We start from the raw sequence: 20,332 nt of genomic DNA, 5'->3' as shown, positions 1-20,332 counted from the left end.
TGGCAATAAAGCAAGCATCCCACCCCAGTTAGAATAGCTATTATCACAAAGACAAAAAATAACAAATGCTAGTAAGGATGCAGAGAAAGGGGAACTCTTATACACTGTTGTTAGTGGGAATGTAAATTAGTATAGCCATTATGGAAAACAGTACGAAGTTTCCTCAAAAAACTAAAAATAGAACTACCATGATCCAGCAACCCCACTACTAGATACATATCCACAGGAAAGGAAATCAGTATGTTAAAGAGAGATCTGCATGCCCATCTTTAAAGCAGCACTATTCACAATAGCCAAGCTATGGAATCAACCTAAGTATCCATCAATGGATGAACAGATAAAGTAAATGTGGTATACATACACAATGGAATATTATTTAGCCACAAAAAAGAATGAAATTCTTTCTTTTGTGGCAACATGGATGAGCATGGAGAACATCATGTTTAATGAAATAAGCCAGGCTCAGAATGATAAACACCACATGTTCTCTCACTCATATGGAGAGGCTAAGAAAGTTGATCTCATAGAAGTAGAAAGTAGAGTAGTGGCCACTAGCAGGGAAGAGGAGGGGGGATGGAGGACAGCCAAATGTTGGTTAATGGATACAGATGTACAGCTCGATAGGAAGAATAAATTCTAGTGTTCTATAGCACTATAGGGTGACTATAATTGAAAACAATTTATTGTATATTTTCAAATAGCTAGAAGAGTGGATTTTGAATGCTCCCAACACAAAGAAATGATAAATGTTTGAGGTAATGGATATGCTAATTACCCTGATTTGATCACTACACATTATATATGTGTATTGAAATATCACACTGTACCCCATAAATATATACAATTATCATGTGTTAATTAAAAATAATAATAAAGACAAGAAAAAAAAAGATGTTGAAAATATTAAAGTCTCAGGTACCTTCTAAAATGCACTTATACTGACAGCTTAAGATCCACATTAGAAAGGGCTGAGATGCGATAGAGAGCTAAAAAGCCAGAGGCTTATTGGGCCAAACCCACACAATTTCATAAGGCTGAACATCTCACTTATCAGTACAATCAACATGTGAGCATCTTTGTTAAACAGAGCATCATAACATGTGAGAGAGTATGGAATACGATGAGATTAGCGGGAAAACATCCTTGCTTTGCAGCATTCATAAGCAATCCTTACATGGTCACCAGATACTTACTGTTGGACAGGACTGAGCCCGGTTCCAGATCAAATCAAACTTCTCTTCCTGTAAGTCCAAAAAGAATAAAATTAACTCACAAACGGGAAAACACAAAACGCCACAATCACATTTAAATTCCCCAAGCCTGAATTCTAGAACTATAATACAACTAAAAACAATCTTTTCAATTCCATCATTTCCAAATCACTCTTATGACAGAAAGACTAGAAAAACCAGACATATGTTTTGCTGTTCACTGTCAGAATTACATGCGAAGAGTAGATGCTTCAATGCTCCAAACTATCCAGGGACCTCTGACAAGTGGTAGAGATGTTAGGTCACTAAGTCAGTCAGATGCAGAGCTGAGAGGGTCTGTTCAAACAATGAGTCAGTATCAGAGATCTAAAACATGATGAAAAATGCAGACCCTTGGTTATTGAACTCACGAAGGGTAAAGGTGTATATGTTTAAGACGTTATAAAAATACACACACACACACACATATATAGTGATACCCTCACAACCAAAAGGCTTGGCTTTATCCTTCCATCTATGTTTTCCTCCTTAATCTTATACTTATTCACATAAATTCAATATTATTTGTGTGCTTTATATAAACTTAACCTAAGCCACTTCTTCAAGCTGATAACCCAGTACTTCAAATACTTTATTATGGTTGGAAATCAGCAAAAAGACCGAGAAGCCAGCAGCATCCCTTCTCCATCACAGATCTTAAAGGTCAAGCAGTGGCTGGTGACCATCTCCAAGACAGCAATTTCAAAGAGGGAAAAATCAAGACAATGCTACTTGGTAAGGGGAAATGCCAGAGAAAGACTAGGAGAGAATTCAAGTCAGCTCAGTATAGGTCACTAACAAGAAGGGAAAAAAACTATGTTAGAGGCCCTGTCTTAAATTCCAACAGCTTGGCTGGAAAACACCAAAAAGAAATAAAAGACATCTGGAAATTACTCAGCGACATGATCTTATACCACGCTCCCTTGTCAGAGACTTGACTCAAAGACATTTCTAAACCAGAAAGAGGGAAAACAAGAGCCATAAATATACCATATGGAGCTTCCAACCTTTGGTGCTCAGGGCATAATAAAAACTCTCAGAGCTGTAAAATGCAAGTTCTCAAGAGGCAATAAACATAGGAAAAGTAAAGGCAACTGCCTGCTAAGGTTAGAGAGCTGACCTTCATGCTGTAACACTTTCATTTTCCCTTCCAAACTACTTACAGGAATAACTGCGTAGACTGTATCTTTTGCTGCAAAATACTGCTGCCAAATCTGCACAAAAAAGAGAGGGTGTCTATGACATGTGGGTAATCTTTTCAACCTGTGCTAAGAAATGGTGACAGCTTTCATTGTTCAGAGCAATATGCTATTTGACAACAGGGCAGGAAAAACCCAATGTAATACTTTTATTACTAGTACATGATTACAAAAAAGATTTAATACAATCCACTCTTCTGGATGATTAAACTGTAACTCTTAATAACAAATTACTGTCAAAGAAACTGATTCTATGACTATATCATTCTCAAGATGTGCCTTGTGTGTGATAGATAACCTCTTTTTGTTTGTATCTTTCTTTCCTCCCTAAACTCGCATGTCCCCAGCCAACTGTGGTCCTTTTCAGACAGATAGGACTCAGTCACTCAGAGTTCAGAGTTCAGGGTTAGGCAAACCTGGATGCGAATCCCAGCTCCAATCATTTACTACCTATGTTACCTTAGGCAAATTACTCAAAACTACCTAAAAAACATCAAGAAATAGCAATAAAATCAACCTCATAGGATTGTTGTAAAGACTAGCTGAAATAATGCAGGTTTGTGCTTAGCACAGTGCCTGGCACAGAGGAAACACTACAAACAATGTTAGCTTTTATTAGGTATCATTGCCACATTATAAGCATCTCTTAAAAATTCTGATTCTAGAAAGTGGAAGAGACGGAGTCTGCTGGATCTGACTATGGTATATGCCAAGCAGAAGTGGCACCAAAGAACAGGAAGGACACAGTTGACTTTCATGATGCAAACAACAAAAGCTAAGGAATAAAAATTTATATAATGAAATTACAAAACCAGAAAATAGGAAAAAGAAAAAAAAAGTCCAGTCTTACCACCCTAACAAAAATCATTGTTGTTATCTTGATGCATTTGTTTCTAGTATGTCTTACTATTTTCTCTTTTATAGTATACACAGATGTAAATATATGCAATATTGTGTCTTGCTTTTTAATCACTTAGCATTATATCATATGGATGCTCTGTGCTCATAATTTTTACTGTCATTATTTTTATTGTCTCCCATGCCTTTTCACGTGTTATTGGCTCTGACTAGAAAGCATTCCTCGCCACATCTTTTTTTTTGAGACAGAGTCTCGCTCTGTTGCCCTGGGTAGAGTGCAGTGGTGTCATTATAGCTCACTGCAACCTCAAACTCCTGAGCGCAAGCAAACCTCTTGCCTCAGTCTCCCGAGTAGCTGGGACTATAGGTGTGTGCCACGATGACTGGCTGATTTTTCTATGTTTAGTAGAGATGGGGTCTTGCTCTTGCTCAGGCTGGTCTCTAACTCCCGAGCTCAAGCAATCCTCCTGCTTCAGCTCCCCAGAGTATTAGGATTGCAGGCGTGAGCCACCACACCCGGCCCCTCTCATCTCTGACCCCCCAAATTCTTCCTGTCCTCTGAAGCTGAGCCTATATACCTCTTCTTCCATGTAGTCTCCCTTGATCACTTTAGTCAGAAGTTTTCCTATGAATTGCTTTTGTACATTACACCTCTACAAAGATGCCTAGGATATGCTACTTCATTATAAGGTCATTTGCACATGGATCCATCTCCCTCACTGGTTTGCAAGGCCCTGCAGGCAGGATGTCTGTTTGTGTTGTCACCGATGTCTTACAACCTAAAAAGTACTCAGAAATGCTGGCTGAATGACAGACAACTGTGACATAATAAGAAATATATATTCAGTTACTGCCCTGGTTTCTGCTACAGAGCTCCTAAAAGAGGCATTTAACCCAGGTTAGGGAAGAGTGCCAGAGGAAGGGACACTTGAGCTGTATCATTAAGAATGATCAGGAGGTAGCTGAGTAAACAGGTAGGCTGTGAAGATGAACAGGTAGGGCAGGAGGAGATAAGAGACACATTCTAAGCAGAGAATGATAACACTAGCAAAGGCATAGAAGTAGGAGAAGGCATCATAACCAAGGTGACAACTGAGTGAGCTGGTGTTGAAGAATGGGTCACCCTCCTTCAGAGTTGCTCTGCTTTGCTAACATTCCTGTTGAAATGTGGGGCCCCCACTGAAGCTACTAATTAAAGTGTGATCTATCTAACCAACACAGAACATAAAAGAACTATTACCTCCTAGGATCTATGCAAACCACTCTATTAATGAAGCCTAAGGTTGCTTTGCTTTTTTGTTTGTCTGTTTTTTGCATGTCAAAACATTATCTTCTCAAGGACAGCATATTCTGATTATTCTGACTTAATTTATGATATTAGTAGATATAATAGCTTATGAATCAACACTGAAATTTATGAGACTGATAGTTCCTAATATAGTTGACCTTAGTTACTAAAAAATTATTTCAATGAACATAGATATGTATGTAAAACTACAGGTCTAAGTGATACTCGTCATATGGTCAGGCCTCCTGGGCCTGGCTTCTCTCTCCCCTAAACGACTTGCTTGGTGTCCATGCTCCATTGGTACTTCTTCCCAAAGGCACAGCCTGAGCGCTCCCTGAGACTTTGCATAGCCTCTGTTAACTGAAGTTAGAACTTTGTACTGAACTGATTTGTTTTTGTGCCTGTCCCTTGACCAGGCTAAAACTCCTTGAAGGTAGTGGATGTTCCCCTTTATCTCTGTGTCTGGCATAGAGCCTGACACTTAATAGGTATTAAATGCCTGTTAAAATAAATGATGCAGCATTCAAAGGAAACCCATGGCAATGGGCACAATTTCCTGTAAGAGAATACGATACAGAGTCAAATAGACACGGGTTTCAGTCCCAGATCTATCACTGACTAAGTTGTAGATTCTCTTTAAGCTACAGTTTCCTCAATCATAAATTGGGAATAACAGCACCTACTTTACACGGTGGTTAAGAGAATTTAATGAAATAATGCATATGAAGCACTAGGCATAGTATCTGACACATAGTATGCTGCTTTTATTATTATTTTGATCCTCTTAATTTACCTAAAATATAATTCATAGAACTATAAAGAATACCAAAAAAATAGTTTATTATAGTCTAATTGCACAGAAAAGAATCACAGACATGAAAATGTAAATAGGAATGCAAATCAAGGTACATGTGATAGATCACGAGTGCTTGGAAGGAAGGTCTCCAGGAAGCTTCCTGCAGGAGGTCTTATAATAATGGAGAACTATGAATGCAAGGAAAGGAACACTGGAAGTCATGGAACATTTGTGAGCAGGTTCCTAACATAGTATTTTTTTTTTTTTCATTTATTTAAAAACATAAATATAGCACTTACTCTGTGTCAGGCACTGTTCTAAGTGCTTTATAAATGTTAACTCATTTAATTCTCCAAACTCTATGAGGTAAACAATATTATTATCTTCACTTTACAGTAGGGAAACTGAGGCCCAGAGAAGTTATCTAACTTGTCCAAGTCATGCAGCTAATAAATGGCTGAGCTAGGACTTAAAACCAGAAGCTTGGTTCTACAGTCTGTGTTCTTACCCAATATACCATGCTTCTCCATAATGAAAGAACTTTAAGAAAACTCAGCTGGTGAGGATATTATAGGTGGAATGGGAACAACAGGAGCAAGGAAACCTGTTTTAAAAATGCAGTACAGTAATCCAGGTACAGAATACTGATGATTTTAAATAAAATGTGGGCAATAGGAATGAAAAAGAAAGGGGAAATATGAGTTAATTAGACATATAAGAGTAAGACCAAGAAAGACAAGTTTTCTTATGCCATTGTTCTTCCTGTAATTCATCATTTTTGCCTTTATGACTACCTTTCACTATGGCTAGAAAGAGGTGTCAGAAAATATGTGCTCCTTTCTACTCTCAGATTTGTTTCGCAGAACACACATTTTCATGGACTATGCCAACCCGTTTTCATTCATTACCTGTTTTATTTCTTCTGCAGTTTTCTCTTTTACCATCTCAATGTTAAAGATTGAACTGAGAGTCTTGAAATAGAAAATAAAAAGCAATTAACACCAACAATTAAAAAACAAAACAAAACAGCTTAACTATATCTCTAAGCTTGTGGGAAGCAAACATGTCAGGACAGTGAAGCAAATCTGTCATAAGTAAAGAACAAGTATAAGAAAACCCGCATGCTCAGATAAAGTGAACGCCCAAGCCCAGGCAGGTTTTCACAGTTCTATTCCTGGAGAGTATCTATTAGGTCACCATGTCCTTCCCAAACGTTTCATCCTCAACAATGAGTCATGCAGCACTCTGCGCTGGTAAGAGGAGAAAGCCTGGTTATTTTTATTTAACTGCTATTCTACCAGGAGTGACTCCTTATTTGTAAATTAAGTGACAGACTAAACATGTTTTTGACTTTTTAAAACTATTTCCTACAGAAATGAAGGGACCCACACTTAGGCAAGGGGTCATGTCAAGGACACAAAAGTTCACAGAAATATTTCTTATCTCTATACTTGGAATATCATCTTACACAAAATCACTGAACTAGTTTATATGTTCAAATTTGCAGTCTCTTTTTATAGATGCTCCATATGACTTCGAACCTGGGACCCTATATTTAATTAGAAACCTACCTTGTCCTTAGTAAATCCTCTGCTCATAGGCTGTTTCCCCAAGGCATCTGTCTGAAATACATGATGCGACAGGATATTAATCTACACTTTACTCATAAGAAACAGATCACCAAACTAGGTGAGGTGCCCAATCTTCTTAATTAATTTTGTACCTGATAACTTGCTTCTCTCCACTCTTTATAATAATTGTATACATTGTTCTAAAAATTACTGTTTTTGAGATAACTTTCCTCTGACTAAGATTCTAAGATGCATGGCTGGACACGGTGGCTCACGCCTGTAATCCTGGCACTCTGGGAGGCTGAGGCGGGTGGATTGCTTGAGGGAATTCGAGACCAGCCTGAGCAAGAGTGAGACCCCATCTCTACTAAAAATAGAAAAATCAGCTGGCCATGGTGGCAGGCGCCTGTAGTCCCCGCTACTTGGGAGGCTAAGGCAGAAGGATCACTAAAGCCCAGGAGTTGGAGGTTGCAGTGAGCTACAATGATGCCACTGCACTCTACCCAAGGTGGCAGAGTAAGATTCTATCTCAACAACCACAAAACAAAAACAAAAAAGCAAAAACAAAAAGATTCTGAAATGCAGAGATGAGAAGATTTCTTTGTCAGTAACTATCATCTACTGGTATTGAAAGTCCATTCTACACTTGCCACTATGGATATGAGGAACTTCTTCCAGAATTAGGCTTGCTTGGGTTTACTGTGCTCTACCCTCTGACCTACTCCACACTGAGCCACAGAGGAGGTGAGAAGTGGAAAGATGTGTTATCCAAAGCTGCTTCTTATTTCTGACAGCACTTTGATGGCAGTCATCCTCAGCAGACCAGAGTCTTTTTTAGTATTGTCTTAGTATTTCCTCTATCAAATTAGACTCCCCCTCAAAAAAGGCCAAGAACAACTGAAAGTGATTATTTTTTCTCCTAGCCCATTATCTCTGACAAAGGCCACAACCAGAAAATCCAATTTTGAGTTGTTTCTGATAGTAGGGATGGGCTGCTCTGAGTCTTCCATGCAATCTCTAAGTTCAAGACCATACCTTTCAGAGGCAAACAGTACAGTCTACACCTGGGATTCTGTGGCTGAAAAACACTTTCTGCATAAAACCTTGACTTTAGTCACTTTGTACTTTATTAATCCAAACTTTTCATAAAGATGCTCATAGAACCTGTAATACACTCCTTTTGGTCACACCCTATACATTGGCAGCATTCTAGTATAGCTGTTCCTTCTTATGCAAACAATCTAAAAAGGAGAGAATTAATTTCATTTTCATATCACTCACTCTCAGGTGTATTATGAAAACAAAACAAACAAAATCCCCCATTTGCACAGGTGTCCTTACCTTTTAGTCACCAAGCCCTGTGTATTTCTTCCTTTTATAGAAATAAAAAATTTCTATAAGCCCAAGTACAGGCTTATTGTATTTTATCAAATCAAAGACACTAATGATCTCAAGATGTACCATTATTTCATGTATCAGAAAATGATGCCAATTAAACAACAGCACAATACTTTACTATCACATCTATTTTAAGACAATTTTTGAGATGTTAAAATATGAAAATAAAGTGGGCTTTAGAATTACTGAAATAAGGTAATTAAAATAGTTGGAACTATATACCAAAAAGTCTCAGAAGCATTTAATAAGAACTTTAAATAGGTACTTAACTTCCTTCCTAGGGATACTTTGGAAATCTGTGGGGAAAATTTTATTGTTGTCACAATAATTTATTGGATAGTGATATCTGAATTTATGGGAGGAAGAGTGGTACCAAATGAAATGAGTTCTACATAGTAAATTTTCCCTCATCCTACACAACTTTTCGGTGTTTAGCCAGACATTCTTGTAGGTGAAAACACCTACAATATTTTAATATTTATAACTACCTGGGCCTAGAAACTAGCTGGATTACTGCATATTCTTCCTGGTTCTGGCCTCTCCCACTCCAGTTTGTTCTGAACACCACCCTAGATTAGTATTTTTCAAATAATAGGCTGTGAAATCAATTTAGTGGATTATGATCGAAATTTTTTAAAAGATGAAAAATAATAAGAATGCATTGCATGTTATAAAAGTAAGCATTGTTTTGTAAAAATGTTTCAGTTACAATCATATACATACATGTGTACTGAATTGCAATGTAAAATTTCTTTCTTACTGTGGGTTATGGTCAAAAAACACTGCAATAGATTAATCTTCCTATACACAGCTTTCAATATTCTTTTCCCCAGCTTTGATTTCTATTTAAGGATAATAATGGCTAATATGTATTAAGTACATATTATATGCCAGGGACTGGGCTAAAGAGTTTTACATGGTATTATCTCATTCAATCTTCAGCACAACTCCATGAGACAGGTACTATTAATTTCCTGTTTTACAGATAAGCAAACTGAGGCATGGAGAAGTTATATAATTTTCCAGAGTCACCCAGCTAGTAAGTGGAAGAGCTAGGTTTTGGTCCTTGGCACCTGGCTCCAGAGCCCATCCTCTTAGCAGCTAAGTTATCTTGCCTCTGCTCATTGAGCCCAAACGCCTCAGTTTAGAGTTTAATGCCTAACCTATACCTTTAGTCTTAACATTTTCCTCTCTATTTTATTTTTTATCTATTTATTTTTTGAGACAGGGTCTTTCCCTGTTACCCTGGCTAGAGTGCAGTGGGGTCATCATAGCTCACTGCAACCTCAAACTCCTGCCTCAGCTTCCCAAGTAGCTAGGACTATAGCCATGTGCTACCACACCCAGCCAATTTTTCTATTTTTTATAGAGATGGGGCTTGCTCTTGCTGAGGCTGGTCTCACTTCTAGTCCGAAGCAATCCTCCCACTTAATCTCCCAAAGTGCTAGGATTACAGGTGTGAGCCAACGCACCCAGCTCATTCCTCTCCATTTTAACTGGACAAGGTACCTCACTGTCTCCTGAAACTCCTTTTAGTTTCGAAGCTCTTCTTCTGTTTGAGCTAATTCCTCAACATGGGGGAGGGGGTGATGTTGGGGTGAGTGGTTGGTTGTCAGCAAACTAAATCCAGCCTGCCACATGTTTTTGTAAATAAAGTTTTATTGCAACACAACCACACCCATTCATTTACTTATTGGCTATGCCAGCTTTTGCACTATAATAGCAGAGTTGAGTAGCTGCAACAGAGACCACATGGCCCACAAAGTCTAAAATATTTACTATTTGGTTCTTTACAGAAAAAGTTTGATGACTCCTGCTCTATATCAAGTCCTAGTCTCTCCTCTCTGCTTAATTTAAATCCTTCACACCCTTCCTAGCCCAGGTCAGGTTCCACGTCCCCTGGGAAATTTTCCCTGATCCCTACAGCCCACTGTCCTGTGTGCCTTGCCTTGACCATTAGACTGCACCTCCTAGGAGCAGGAACTACCTACCCTTCTCATACCTCTCTATCTCCACCATGACCACAAGTACCTTGCCTAGAAAGAGCAGGATATACATTTATGGACAGAGACTGAGAGTCTATGTTCAGTTCACCAGCTGACCCATCAGTGAACCCACTTCAAGGACAAGGATTGGGGGAAGGAGGTTGGAGGAGTGCTGGTAAACCAACAACTCAAAAAGGGGCAGGTCTTACCTTCTGCTCCACACATTTGATAAAATCGCCTTGCCTGGAGCGCCCCACAGGCTGTTTCCGAAACTCACTGCGCTTCTCCAGGCGGGACTCAAAAGCAGCTGGGTCAGACCTAACCAAAGGTAAACCAAAAGGTAAACCACCTGGACATTTTTGGATTTTGAAATAGCAAAGCATCACATTCTACCTCCACAGAAAAAGGACACTGGCATTCAGAGAGGCTGAAGGATTTGCCCTTCAGTTAGTAAGGACTGGGCATGAGCTCAGAAATTGAGAAAGTAGAAAAAGAAATCCAGTTATTCAACTATTGTTACTCCTCAAGGGGCCTGTGTAACATTTTTCTCCTGCAGGCTATTCCCTAGGGTGACACAGGGCTTGCTCCCTCAGATACTTACATTTTGGGTACTTAGAATCCTCAGGATGGGAAAATACTTTGAAGTCATCTTTCTGGATCACCTCCTCAGGTAAGAATCCGGTAACATCCTTACTAGGTATCAAGCTTTTATTTGAATATATCCTAAGTTCTTGGACATCTCCCCTTGCCCCCCAGGTGAAATATCTGTTTTATGTAGATCCTGGTGATTCAGAGGTTTTAGGTTATTTTGCAGAAGATTTAGCATTTGAGTGTCTCCCTGACCTACCCTCCAAAGAACCTGCTCCTGCCAATGAAACATCAGACCTCATCCTACATTCAAAACGGAGCTGGTCGTCACACTTGAAGTCCAGGTTGGGGTGCCGTCCTTGTTAAGAATTCTTCGGGCTGTGTAGGTGATGATGGGATATTTCGCTTTGTACAGTTTTGAGAAGACATCATCTAAGGACGCCAGCTCCTTGGCCGTGAGACCTATAGTAAGTATCATGGGTGAGGTCTACAGGATCTAGGGACATCTTGGCTACCCCTCTTGTGGACCTTCCTGGATAAGGCATTATAGGGGGCTTCTCTTCCATGAAACTCCTTTCTGGAGGTGACATCACACACCATTCCCTTCACTGCCACGTAGATGGGCTGCTCTTTTTCCTTCTCTCTATAGTGGGCCAGTTCCTCCTCAGTGAAGAGCCACACCAGGGGTTCCTGTTCAGTGAGGTATAGTGCTTGCATGGCCAGGGCTGCAGGCAGCCCTGGGACCTACGCCAGGAACAGGGATGGCCCTGCTAGTGGCCACAGCCACACCTGGGCCTGCCATGGTGAGCATGTAGAGAGGACAAGGGGCAGCTTGAGCAGCAGAGCTCTTGCTGGCCTCTGGGGATATAGAAATAAACAAGACAGTCCGTACGTCAGGGAGCTCAATATCTAGTGGGAGAGACAGACATAGAGATAAGTACATGAAAGTGCTACAGGTATTATGATGAAATTTGCTCAAACATCCCCAAATGGCTGAGGTGTTTTCATGCCTTTGTACTTTTGTTTATGCTGCTGCTCCTCTTACCTGGAATATCCCATTCTAATTTTTTTGTGCTGGACCATGATGCTCAAAGAAGTTTGGGTAATAGATAAGGCTAAAGAGACCAGCAGGGACTAGGGTGTGAAGACCTTGTGTGAACACTAAGGAATTTGGATGTTATTCAGTCAATGGGGCACTTTGGAGTCTTTAGGAGATAACAGTATGGGTAAACGTTGTTGATGGGAATGATGGAGCAGAGAAGGAGGGCAAAACCAGTCATTCATCTGTTCATGAATGGGAGCTCATCAAGTACTCAGAGTATGAGCAAGATAACTCTTCAGAGATGCTTGTGTGTAAATGGGATCAAAGACAGAAAGCCGGACGGGAATGTAGATTAAGGAAAGGTTTTTAAGATGACAAATACTTGAGAATATCTAAATGCTACTGGAAGGAGAATAAAAATACTCATTCATTTATTCCACCATTGTTTCAGAAAGTGAGAAAGATCACTATAGTAGCAGTGAGATACACTGGGGTAGAGGGGTCCAAGAATGGAAGTGGGGAACACTAGTTAGAGGATGATAGCAATGGTCCAGGTGTGACCTCTGGCAAGTCTCTTACTCTCTCTAATCCTCAGTTTCCTCATCTTACTGGGATGGTTCCATTGATCATCCAACTGTGACACTATTTGTCTTAGACTCGCTCCTCCCACCTCCAATCTCCTTTCCTTGCAGTCAGGGGCCTAAGCTATGAGGCCTGGAACCCAAGCTCTGGGCCAGGCCTCAGCTGACTCAACATGTGACCTTGAGCAGGTCAAGTCCCTTCTTTGGAAGGCATTTTTCCATTTTTATAATGAGAACAGGTCTGTCTGAACTGCTTGCCTCACAGGCAAAAGTCCACCTTAGCGTTTCCAGAACTTAAAGAACAAACGCAGACAAATGTGGAAAGAGCCTGGGCTTTGCAGAGACTCCCAGCTCTGACGCTAATTAGCTGAGTGATCTTAGGCAAGTGACCTAGCCTCTCTGAGCCTAGATACATCATCTGTAGAGTGGGGACAGTATTAGTGCCCACCTCACAGGGCTGTCGTAAGGCCCAGAAGCTGGGGCCGCGCGCCGCCCCTCCTCCCCCTCCCCGCCCGCCGCCAGGGAGCCAGGCCCGCACCTGCGCAGCTGCTGGATCTTGTCGCGGTAGCGGTCGTAGAAGGGGTTGGCCTCGAGCTCGGCCTCTGCCCCGACCCCGCTGCCGTCGGTGCCCCCCTCGGGCCCGCCCGAGCCGCGGCGCACCGGGAACACGCGCAGCTGAGCGGGTGACACGAGCCCCAGGCCCAGGGCGCGGCTGCGCACCGCGCACAGGCCCCGGTAGAGACCGGCCACCTGCAGGACCGCCGGTCCTGCGCCACCCGCCGCCATGGCTGCCCCCACCTCCACCTCCTCTTCCTCCTCCTCAGCCTCGGCCCCCGGCCCGCGCGCCCGCTCCATCCCCCTCCGAGTCCTCCGCGCCCGCGCTGCGGCGCCGAGGTTCCGCACACCCAAGGTTCCGGGCGCAGGAGAGGGGCGAGGCGGGGCGAGGCGGGGCGGAGTGGGAGCTCGCCGCTCTGGCCCCTGCACCGCGCGCTCTAGCCACCGGGTGTCTGCCGCAGCCCGCCTCCTCCCGGGAGGCTGCCCAGATTCACGCCCTCCCACTCGGGACCGGCAGCCTTTGCGTGCCAAGTCTCCTCTCTAAAGCCGGCTCGGACTTCAGGTCCTCTTTTTAAATTCACTTGGCACTCGCTGTCACAATCTGCCCTTCAGCATCGAAGGCCCTTTTCATTAACTATAACCACAGCAGCAATTTCTTTTTACTGAGGTTACTATGTGCAGGACATTTTGTCGGCTTCATACCCTGTGAGGTAGGCATTATCCTCATTTTACAGGTGAGAAAACGGAGGCTGAGAGTCGTTAAGTGTCTAGTAAAGTTCTACCTAAGAGCTGAGTTCTTTTCAAGATGCCAGCTGCCTTCGAAGCCGCAGCTCCCTCTTCTTGCTGTCATCCACCTTGAACTCCAGCCAAACTGAACTACTCTCCTCTCCCACAGAGCCATCAGGATTTGTCCTTGGACAAGTCTTTATTCAGGCTTTTTTTTGATCCCTGGAATGCTCTCTCCTTCCGCTCTCTTTCTCTCAACCCAAATGCCACCACCTTCCTGATCCTCTGAATCAGCTGTGAGCTCCTGGGGTCAGGGGCAGTGATCAACATCTCTGTGTCCCACCTGCTCACACACAGGGCCAGGCCTGGAGCAGGATTTCTGCGACAGCACTCGTCAGTCTGCCTTGCATGGAAGTCCTTCTGGTCTGGCTCTGACCTGATAGAAACCCCGGCTGGGGCAGGGATAGAGCCTTCGACCCTGCTCAACTCAACCTGCACTCACGGAGATCAGCCCTGGGCCCTGCCCTGGGCCAGGAACAGTGTAGCGAAAAATTGGTAAGTTCTTGAAGGGTACCTGGCTTGGGGTCCTTGCACTTGCTGTTCTTTCTGCTCTGATCTTTTTGTGGCTTCCTTGTCATCATCTAGGGCTCAGTTCACCTGTCAGCACCTCAGAGGAACCTATCTTGATGAACCACCCCATCCCTTTATAGTCTTTATCCCATTACCCTATTTTATTCTCTTCATAGCAGTTATCATTATCTGAAATTCTTAGATCTGTGTTTATATTCATTCATGGAGCTTACATTCCACTGGAGTGAGATAGAAAATAAATAAATGAATGAATGAATGAATAATATTAGGTGATGCTACATGCTATGCAGGGGGGAAAAAGCAGAACAAGAGACAGAGATAAGGGGACACCCAAGCAGAGACCTTGAGGTAATGAGGGATGATCTGTATGGATATCTGGAGGAAGAGCCTTCCAAGTAGGGGGAACAGCAAGTGCAAAGGCCCTGATGAGGAGGTTATTGTGCCTGAGTGATGAGGGCACAACAGTAGAACCGAGACTAACAAGGTATAGGGAGGGTTAGATTGCTCAGAGCTTTGTAAGCCTTGGTTAAGAACTAAGATTTTAAATTGGAGTGAGATGGGAAGTCGCTGTAGGTTTTGAGCAGAGGAGTAACATGATGTACTTTTATTATAAAAAGGATCATTCTGGCTGCTGGTGGAATTTAGGGTATGTGGGATAAGGATGGAAGCTCTCCCATAGGTGACTAATTTGTTACCTAGGACTTTCTTGGTTTTAACATTGAAAGCCCCATGTCCTGAGAACCCTGGGTGAAACCAGGATGTTGGTCACCCTACAGGGAGACCAGTAATCCAAGTGAGAGATGGTAGTACTTGGACTAAAATGATAGTGATGGAAAAGTGGTCAGATTTGGGTATATTTTTAAAGAAAAGCCTAAAGATTTTGCTAATGGAGTGAATGTGGGTGTGACAGAATGAAACGAGTCAATGATGACTTGCAGGGTTTTGGCCTGAACAATTGGAAGGGCAGCGATGGTATTTATGAAGAGGAGGAAGGTTGCAGATATGTCGCTCCATAAATTAATATTACTATATTAGAGACAGAAATGGTCTCAGGAGTTTTGCAGGGCTTTGCCCTGAAGGAATATGTTAACATGTTAGTTTGCATATCAAAAGCTGCTCTACCTCAGGAGGGCATTTCAAAAGGTCAGTAGCAGCTGCTTTCCAAGGTGACTGCTGTGGTCTCAACCCCGTGGTTCTCACCTGCTTTGAACGACAAACCAAGGTCTACATGGAATCACGGGATGAGAGCTGATTAAAGAGTGTCTGCCCAGAGACAGATACCTGCGGCTAAAAATAGCCCAAGGGACAGTTCCTGCTTGACTTCTGATGACCTGTCTCTATTTAAAGAAATATGGAGCCACTATATCTCTGTTTAATCCTTCTGTTAAGTGATAGCTTTATCTTAGAACTTAGAAGCTTGTCCTTGAAAGATTTTGTAACCAGAGTTTGTTAAGGGATCTATAGAAGCCTTTTGAAAGACTTTTAACCCAAAATGAACTACCTGTTATGTAAATCTGTTACCTCTGGCAAACAATCTCATTGCCTATAAATGTCCATGTGAAACTTTATTCTGGGCCCTATGATTCACGGGGATATCGTAGGGACCCCTGAGTATCCCGCTTTTGCCTTTTATCTTTATAAATCTATAAAACTATACCTTCATCTCTGTGTATTCTTTTATTTCTATTATTCTCCATTTTCTATTATTTTCTTATCCTTTGCGACGACCCCTACCTAAGGGACTCAATTCTTTGCTGGGAGCGTAGCTAGCTCCCCGCACAGATAGAGTAGATTTTGGAGGATGGACGATCAGGAATTTGGTTTTGGAGATGTTAGTTTGAGATCGTTCCACAGACTGGCAAGGAGGGATGTCAACCAAGCTGTTCCGTATGAGTCTAAAGTTCTGAGTAGTGTTCCAAGAGATATACAGTTGTGAACTGTCAGTGTATGTATGATGTTTAAAACCGTGGATCTGGATAACCGAGGGAATGGATGTAGATAGAATGCTAAAGATTGAGCCCTAGGGCATGCTAACATTTCGAGATCAGGGTAAAGAGGAGAAACCAGCAAAGGAGAATGAAAAGCAGGGGCCAGTGATGTAGGAGCCAAGGGTAAGCAGACCCTGGAGAGAACTCTGTTTGAAAAAGTGCCGTAAGTCACACACTGGAGGATTATTAAGAGGGGAGTAATTAAAATAGTGCCAAGAAGCCTAAGTAGGATCAGTGGTGCAACCTACTGGGAGGCTGACTTAAGTAAGCTTCATTAGGGAAGGGCTTTCTAGCTGAACTGCCCATAATTGGACCAAACTGCCTGAGGAGGTGGTGAGCAAGTTCCTGACGGAAATGAGTCCTGAGTTGGTGGGATTAGTGGCTGGGTCGGGAAGATCTATCTCAGGACTCAAGCATCTGATGAGAGTTGGACTAGACAGCTCTCAAAGTCCCTTGAAACTGGAGATGATGCGATTCTAGGAAGTCAACCAAAAGGACTGTTTGCCACAGAGTAAGGGTTGAGTTGAGTCCTGCGGGATGAGCAGGTGTTCACTGGTGGGAAGGTGGGGAGGGGTGCTCCCCGGTGAAGGAGCAGCATGAGCACAACTCCAGAGACCTGAATGAACAGGGTCTATTAAGAAGTCTGGCCTGGCCAGAAAGGGAAGGTGTGTGAAGCATGAAGAGGGAGGGGATGCTGGAAAGACATGTGGGGCCAGATGGTAGGGAGCCCCCACAGGGCCTGACGCCCAGGAAACACCAGCCAGCATTGTTGAAGGACAGTAACTAAACAAAAGAGAGACTGTAGGAGCCAAAGAAGGAGGTGTTGGCCAGATGGTTTCCTTAAGCAGGTTTTCTCCTGACAACTTGGTCAGAGACTTGTTGAGTGCAGGGCTGCCCAACGTTCTGTGTCCCCTGCCCTGCTCCCCCCTGGGGACAGGTATCCATCAACTGTTCCCTAAAGACCAGCAATATAGATAAGCCCCTGAAGGAATGAGGGCCCTTTCCTAGGGACTGCTCTGTGGGTTCACCATAAGGGGCAGGGCACACAATTTAGTGGGTGGATCAGTCTCTGATAGAAGTGGTAGAGTACACTATGCCCACAAGATGCCACTGAATAGAGTCCCTTCCTTCCATGAACCCAGGACCACTCCACAAGCACTGCCCCTGGAATGCCTAGTGCTCAGAACCCAGTGGCCTCTCCTTTAGGGAACAATGGGGCCTGGGCATTCTGGGGACTCCTATTGGCTGAACAGATGGGTGGGTGAGTTCCCTCTACCCAGAGACATCAGCCAGGTACCAAAGCTCAACTTCATGGATTCCCAGCAGGAGGACTTGAGCCTCCCTGGCGGTAAGTGCCCCTCCAATCCCTGTCCCTTGCCTTTGGGCAAACACTCAGGGAAGATCCTTTGCATGGATAGGATGGTGGCTGCCTGTGTGGAGGAGTGCTAAGCAGTTAGGAGACAGTCTCCTCTAGAAAACTGAGGCAGCGATCATGCTCTGCCCAACCAGAAGAGATACTGTGAATAGCCCAGGACAATCACAGCTGAATGGTGAAGGCATGTGGTGGCGTGGGAGGGAACACTGTGTCCCTGTCAACTGGTGAACTTTTACTCCCTTGATGGCCTTGCCCTTCATGAGGCTTCCTAGTCTGATGGATCGGCTGGGTCCTGGGCTGGGAAGCAGAGGCTTGACTGAGCCTGGGCAGGCCCTGCCCCCTCTACACCCAGCCTTCCTGATCTGTAAAGAGCTAAAGGTGGCACTTAAACTCCCTGGAAATCTAGCTCTGACTGAATAAGAGAATGAAGAGGCAAGTGAATGAGGAGGGAGGGAAGGAAGGTGAGAGCAGTGAAGTGGATGGAGTGATTGACGATGGGTTGAGTCGGGAGAGGCCCCTAGCTAGAGCTCTCAGCCAGCCTGCCTCTTTGTCTTTCTTACTGCCTTAGTGTGGGTCTCACTGTACTTTGGATTCCTGGGGCTGTGTTCTGTGGTAACCGGCGGCTGCATTCTCTTTCTGCACTGGAGGAAGAACCTGCGGCGGGAAGAGCAAGCCCAGCAGTGGGTGGAGGTGATGAAAGTCGCCACGTTCACCTATAGCCCACTGTTGTACTGGATTAATAAGCGACGGCACTATGGCATGAATGCAGCCATCAACACAGGCCCTCCCCCGGCTGTCCCCAAGACTGAGACTAAGGTCCCGAATCCAGATCCTTGGTGGGAGTTGGACATCCCCAAAGGCAGGAGCTATGCTGTCCAAGACGGTAGCCCCAAAGCGGAGGCCCCTGTTCGCGTGCAACCTGCACTGCAGCTGCCCCCACAGGAGTCCCTACCTTCCCCGATGCCGATGCCACAGGCCCGGGCCAGCTCCCCCCTCCCCATTCCCATCTTTCAGGAGGCGCCCCTTCCCCTATCCCTCTGCAACCTGCCTCCCATGCTGAACCACTCTGTCTCCTACCCTCTGGCCACCTCCTCTGAAAGGAATGTCCACTTCCATTCCCTCCCTGCACTGGCCCATGGAGACCACCGCTTCAATGCCAAGCCTTTTGCTTCAGAACTGTAGCCTCCTCTCCCTAAGGGAGCTGCAGGTATCAGGCGCGGAGTAAGAAATGGAGCTAAACTCAGGGAGGTGTTATTGACACAGAGGTCAGGGCCCATCTGGATGTCACATTACGAAAGATTAAAAAACGTCCAAGGTTCCCTGTGCCTCATTTGCTGTTAGGAGGGCAATGTCCTTCCGCTGTTTGATGGGGGTACTTTGCAAACCAAGTCGGTCACTGAATCTCACCAATGTAAATAGGAACTGGAGGTTGGCTGTGGGGAGACACATTCAACCGGTACCTGTGGGCGCACTCAATATCCCTCCACTCAGTATTTTTTTAAGACCAAAAATGTGTGCCAGGCCTTGGGCTAGGTAGCCAAAGGCACTGCTATTCTGTGGGATGTGCAGCGCAGCTGACACAAGAGTGATAGCTGCTGAGGGCACACGACTATGGCGATTCACAGTGGCTATGTCACAGGCAAAGCAAGTCATCACGAGACCCGTGAGCCCTACTACACTACCGGCTAAACTGCATTCTTTGTTATTAGTGTCTATGATGTATTGAGGTTTTATGTGTCTGTCTTTATACATTATTTCTAATAACTCACAAGAACCCTGCCACGTGGATAGATGAAGAGACAGGTTCCAGGGGCACATGCTGTATCTTTCTTACATTGCAGAGCCAGTTCTCAAATGTACATCTGCCTGGCATCAAAGTTCCTGATCTTCCCACCACACCTTCCCACAAGACACCTTCCCTGATGATGTCTTGTTAGAAAACACTTGGTGAATGTGAGTGTGTAGGGTGTCACTAACTTGGCTTGGAGGAGGGGCTGGTCAGTGAACCCCCCTGAAATTATACACAAAAATATATCCATAGTTTTTATCTTTCTTAAAGGGATCCATGCCCTCCCTAAACATTAGGATCCACTACATGAGAATATAAATAATTTTTTTTCCTTCTGGAAATGGTCCTAAAAGGAGACACAAAGATAATACAGGATATTTGGACTCAGTTTTAAGATAAGAAATTTATATCCTGTGACAGGAATAAATTTCTCCCTTTCACTTTGGAAATGAACAATGCCTTTCACCCTATTTGACAATGACCTAAGCTGTATGTATGGTCTTCCCTGAGCGGAAGGGCCACCCAGAATTTTTTTTTTTTGAGACCGAGTCTTGCACTGTCACCTGGGCTAGAGTGCTGTGGCGTCAGCCTAGCTCACAGCAACCTCAAACTCCTGGGCTCAAGCGATCCTCCTGCCTCAGCCTCCCAAGTAGCTAGGATTATAGGCGCACGCCACCGTGCCTGGTTAATTTTTCTATTTTTAGTAGAGACGGGGTCTCACTTTTGCCCAGGCTGGTCTCGAACTCCTGACC

General features: G+C 43.8%; 2 protein-coding genes and 1 pseudogene across 3 annotated transcripts in view; 1 reads left to right on the top strand and 2 right to left on the bottom strand.

The window, feature by feature from the left end:
- Positions 1 to 13,550, bottom strand: part of ATPAF1 (ATP synthase mitochondrial F1 complex assembly factor 1) — a 28,899-nt gene extending 15,349 nt beyond the window's left edge. The window contains exons 1-6 of one of the 2 annotated variants that reach the window (XM_012649017.1): positions 13,095 to 13,550; positions 10,555 to 10,663; positions 6,963 to 7,013; positions 6,300 to 6,362; positions 2,414 to 2,464; positions 1,194 to 1,241 (exon numbers count right to left, since the gene is read on the bottom strand). In XM_012649017.1, coding sequence (XP_012504471.1) covers positions 1,194 to 1,241; positions 2,414 to 2,464; positions 6,300 to 6,362; positions 6,963 to 7,013; positions 10,555 to 10,663; positions 13,095 to 13,411 — 639 coding nt within the window. In that variant the 5' untranslated portion in view covers positions 13,412 to 13,550. The remainder of the gene's footprint in view (positions 1 to 1,193; positions 1,242 to 2,413; positions 2,465 to 6,299; positions 6,363 to 6,962; positions 7,014 to 10,554; positions 10,664 to 13,094) is intronic. The other variant, XM_012649018.1, reaches the window with a different exon arrangement.
- LOC105814037 lies at positions 11,149 to 11,650 on the bottom strand (annotated as a pseudogene).
- A 4,114-nt stretch (positions 13,551 to 17,664) lies between the features above and the next one.
- On the top strand, positions 17,665 to 18,973 carry TEX38 (testis expressed 38). Its single transcript, XM_012649020.1, has 2 exons — positions 17,665 to 17,764; positions 18,360 to 18,973. Exons 1-2 carry the CDS (start codon positions 17,728 to 17,730, stop codon positions 18,971 to 18,973), a joined length of 651 nt encoding a protein of 216 aa, XP_012504474.1. The 5' UTR covers positions 17,665 to 17,727.
- Positions 18,974 to 20,332: the final 1,359 nt, after the last annotated feature.

Source organism: Propithecus coquereli, unplaced genomic scaffold (assembly GCF_000956105.1).
Source record: "Propithecus coquereli isolate 6110/MARCELLA unplaced genomic scaffold, Pcoq_1.0 Scaffold299, whole genome shotgun sequence".
NCBI classification, from domain to species: Eukaryota; Metazoa; Chordata; class Mammalia; order Primates; family Indriidae; genus Propithecus; species Propithecus coquereli.
Note: the sequence above shows the minus strand (reverse complement) of the source record. Positions and strands in the feature narration are given on the sequence as shown.

Coding starts and splice junctions, on each gene's coding strand:
- TEX38 (XM_012649020.1), top strand. CDS start 17,728: ATGGATTCCCAGCAGGAGGACTTGAGCCTCCCTGGCG. Junction 17,765..18,359: donor GGACTTGAGCCTCCCTGGCG/GTAAGTGCCCCT, acceptor TTACTGCCTTAG/TGTGGGTCTCACTGTACTTT.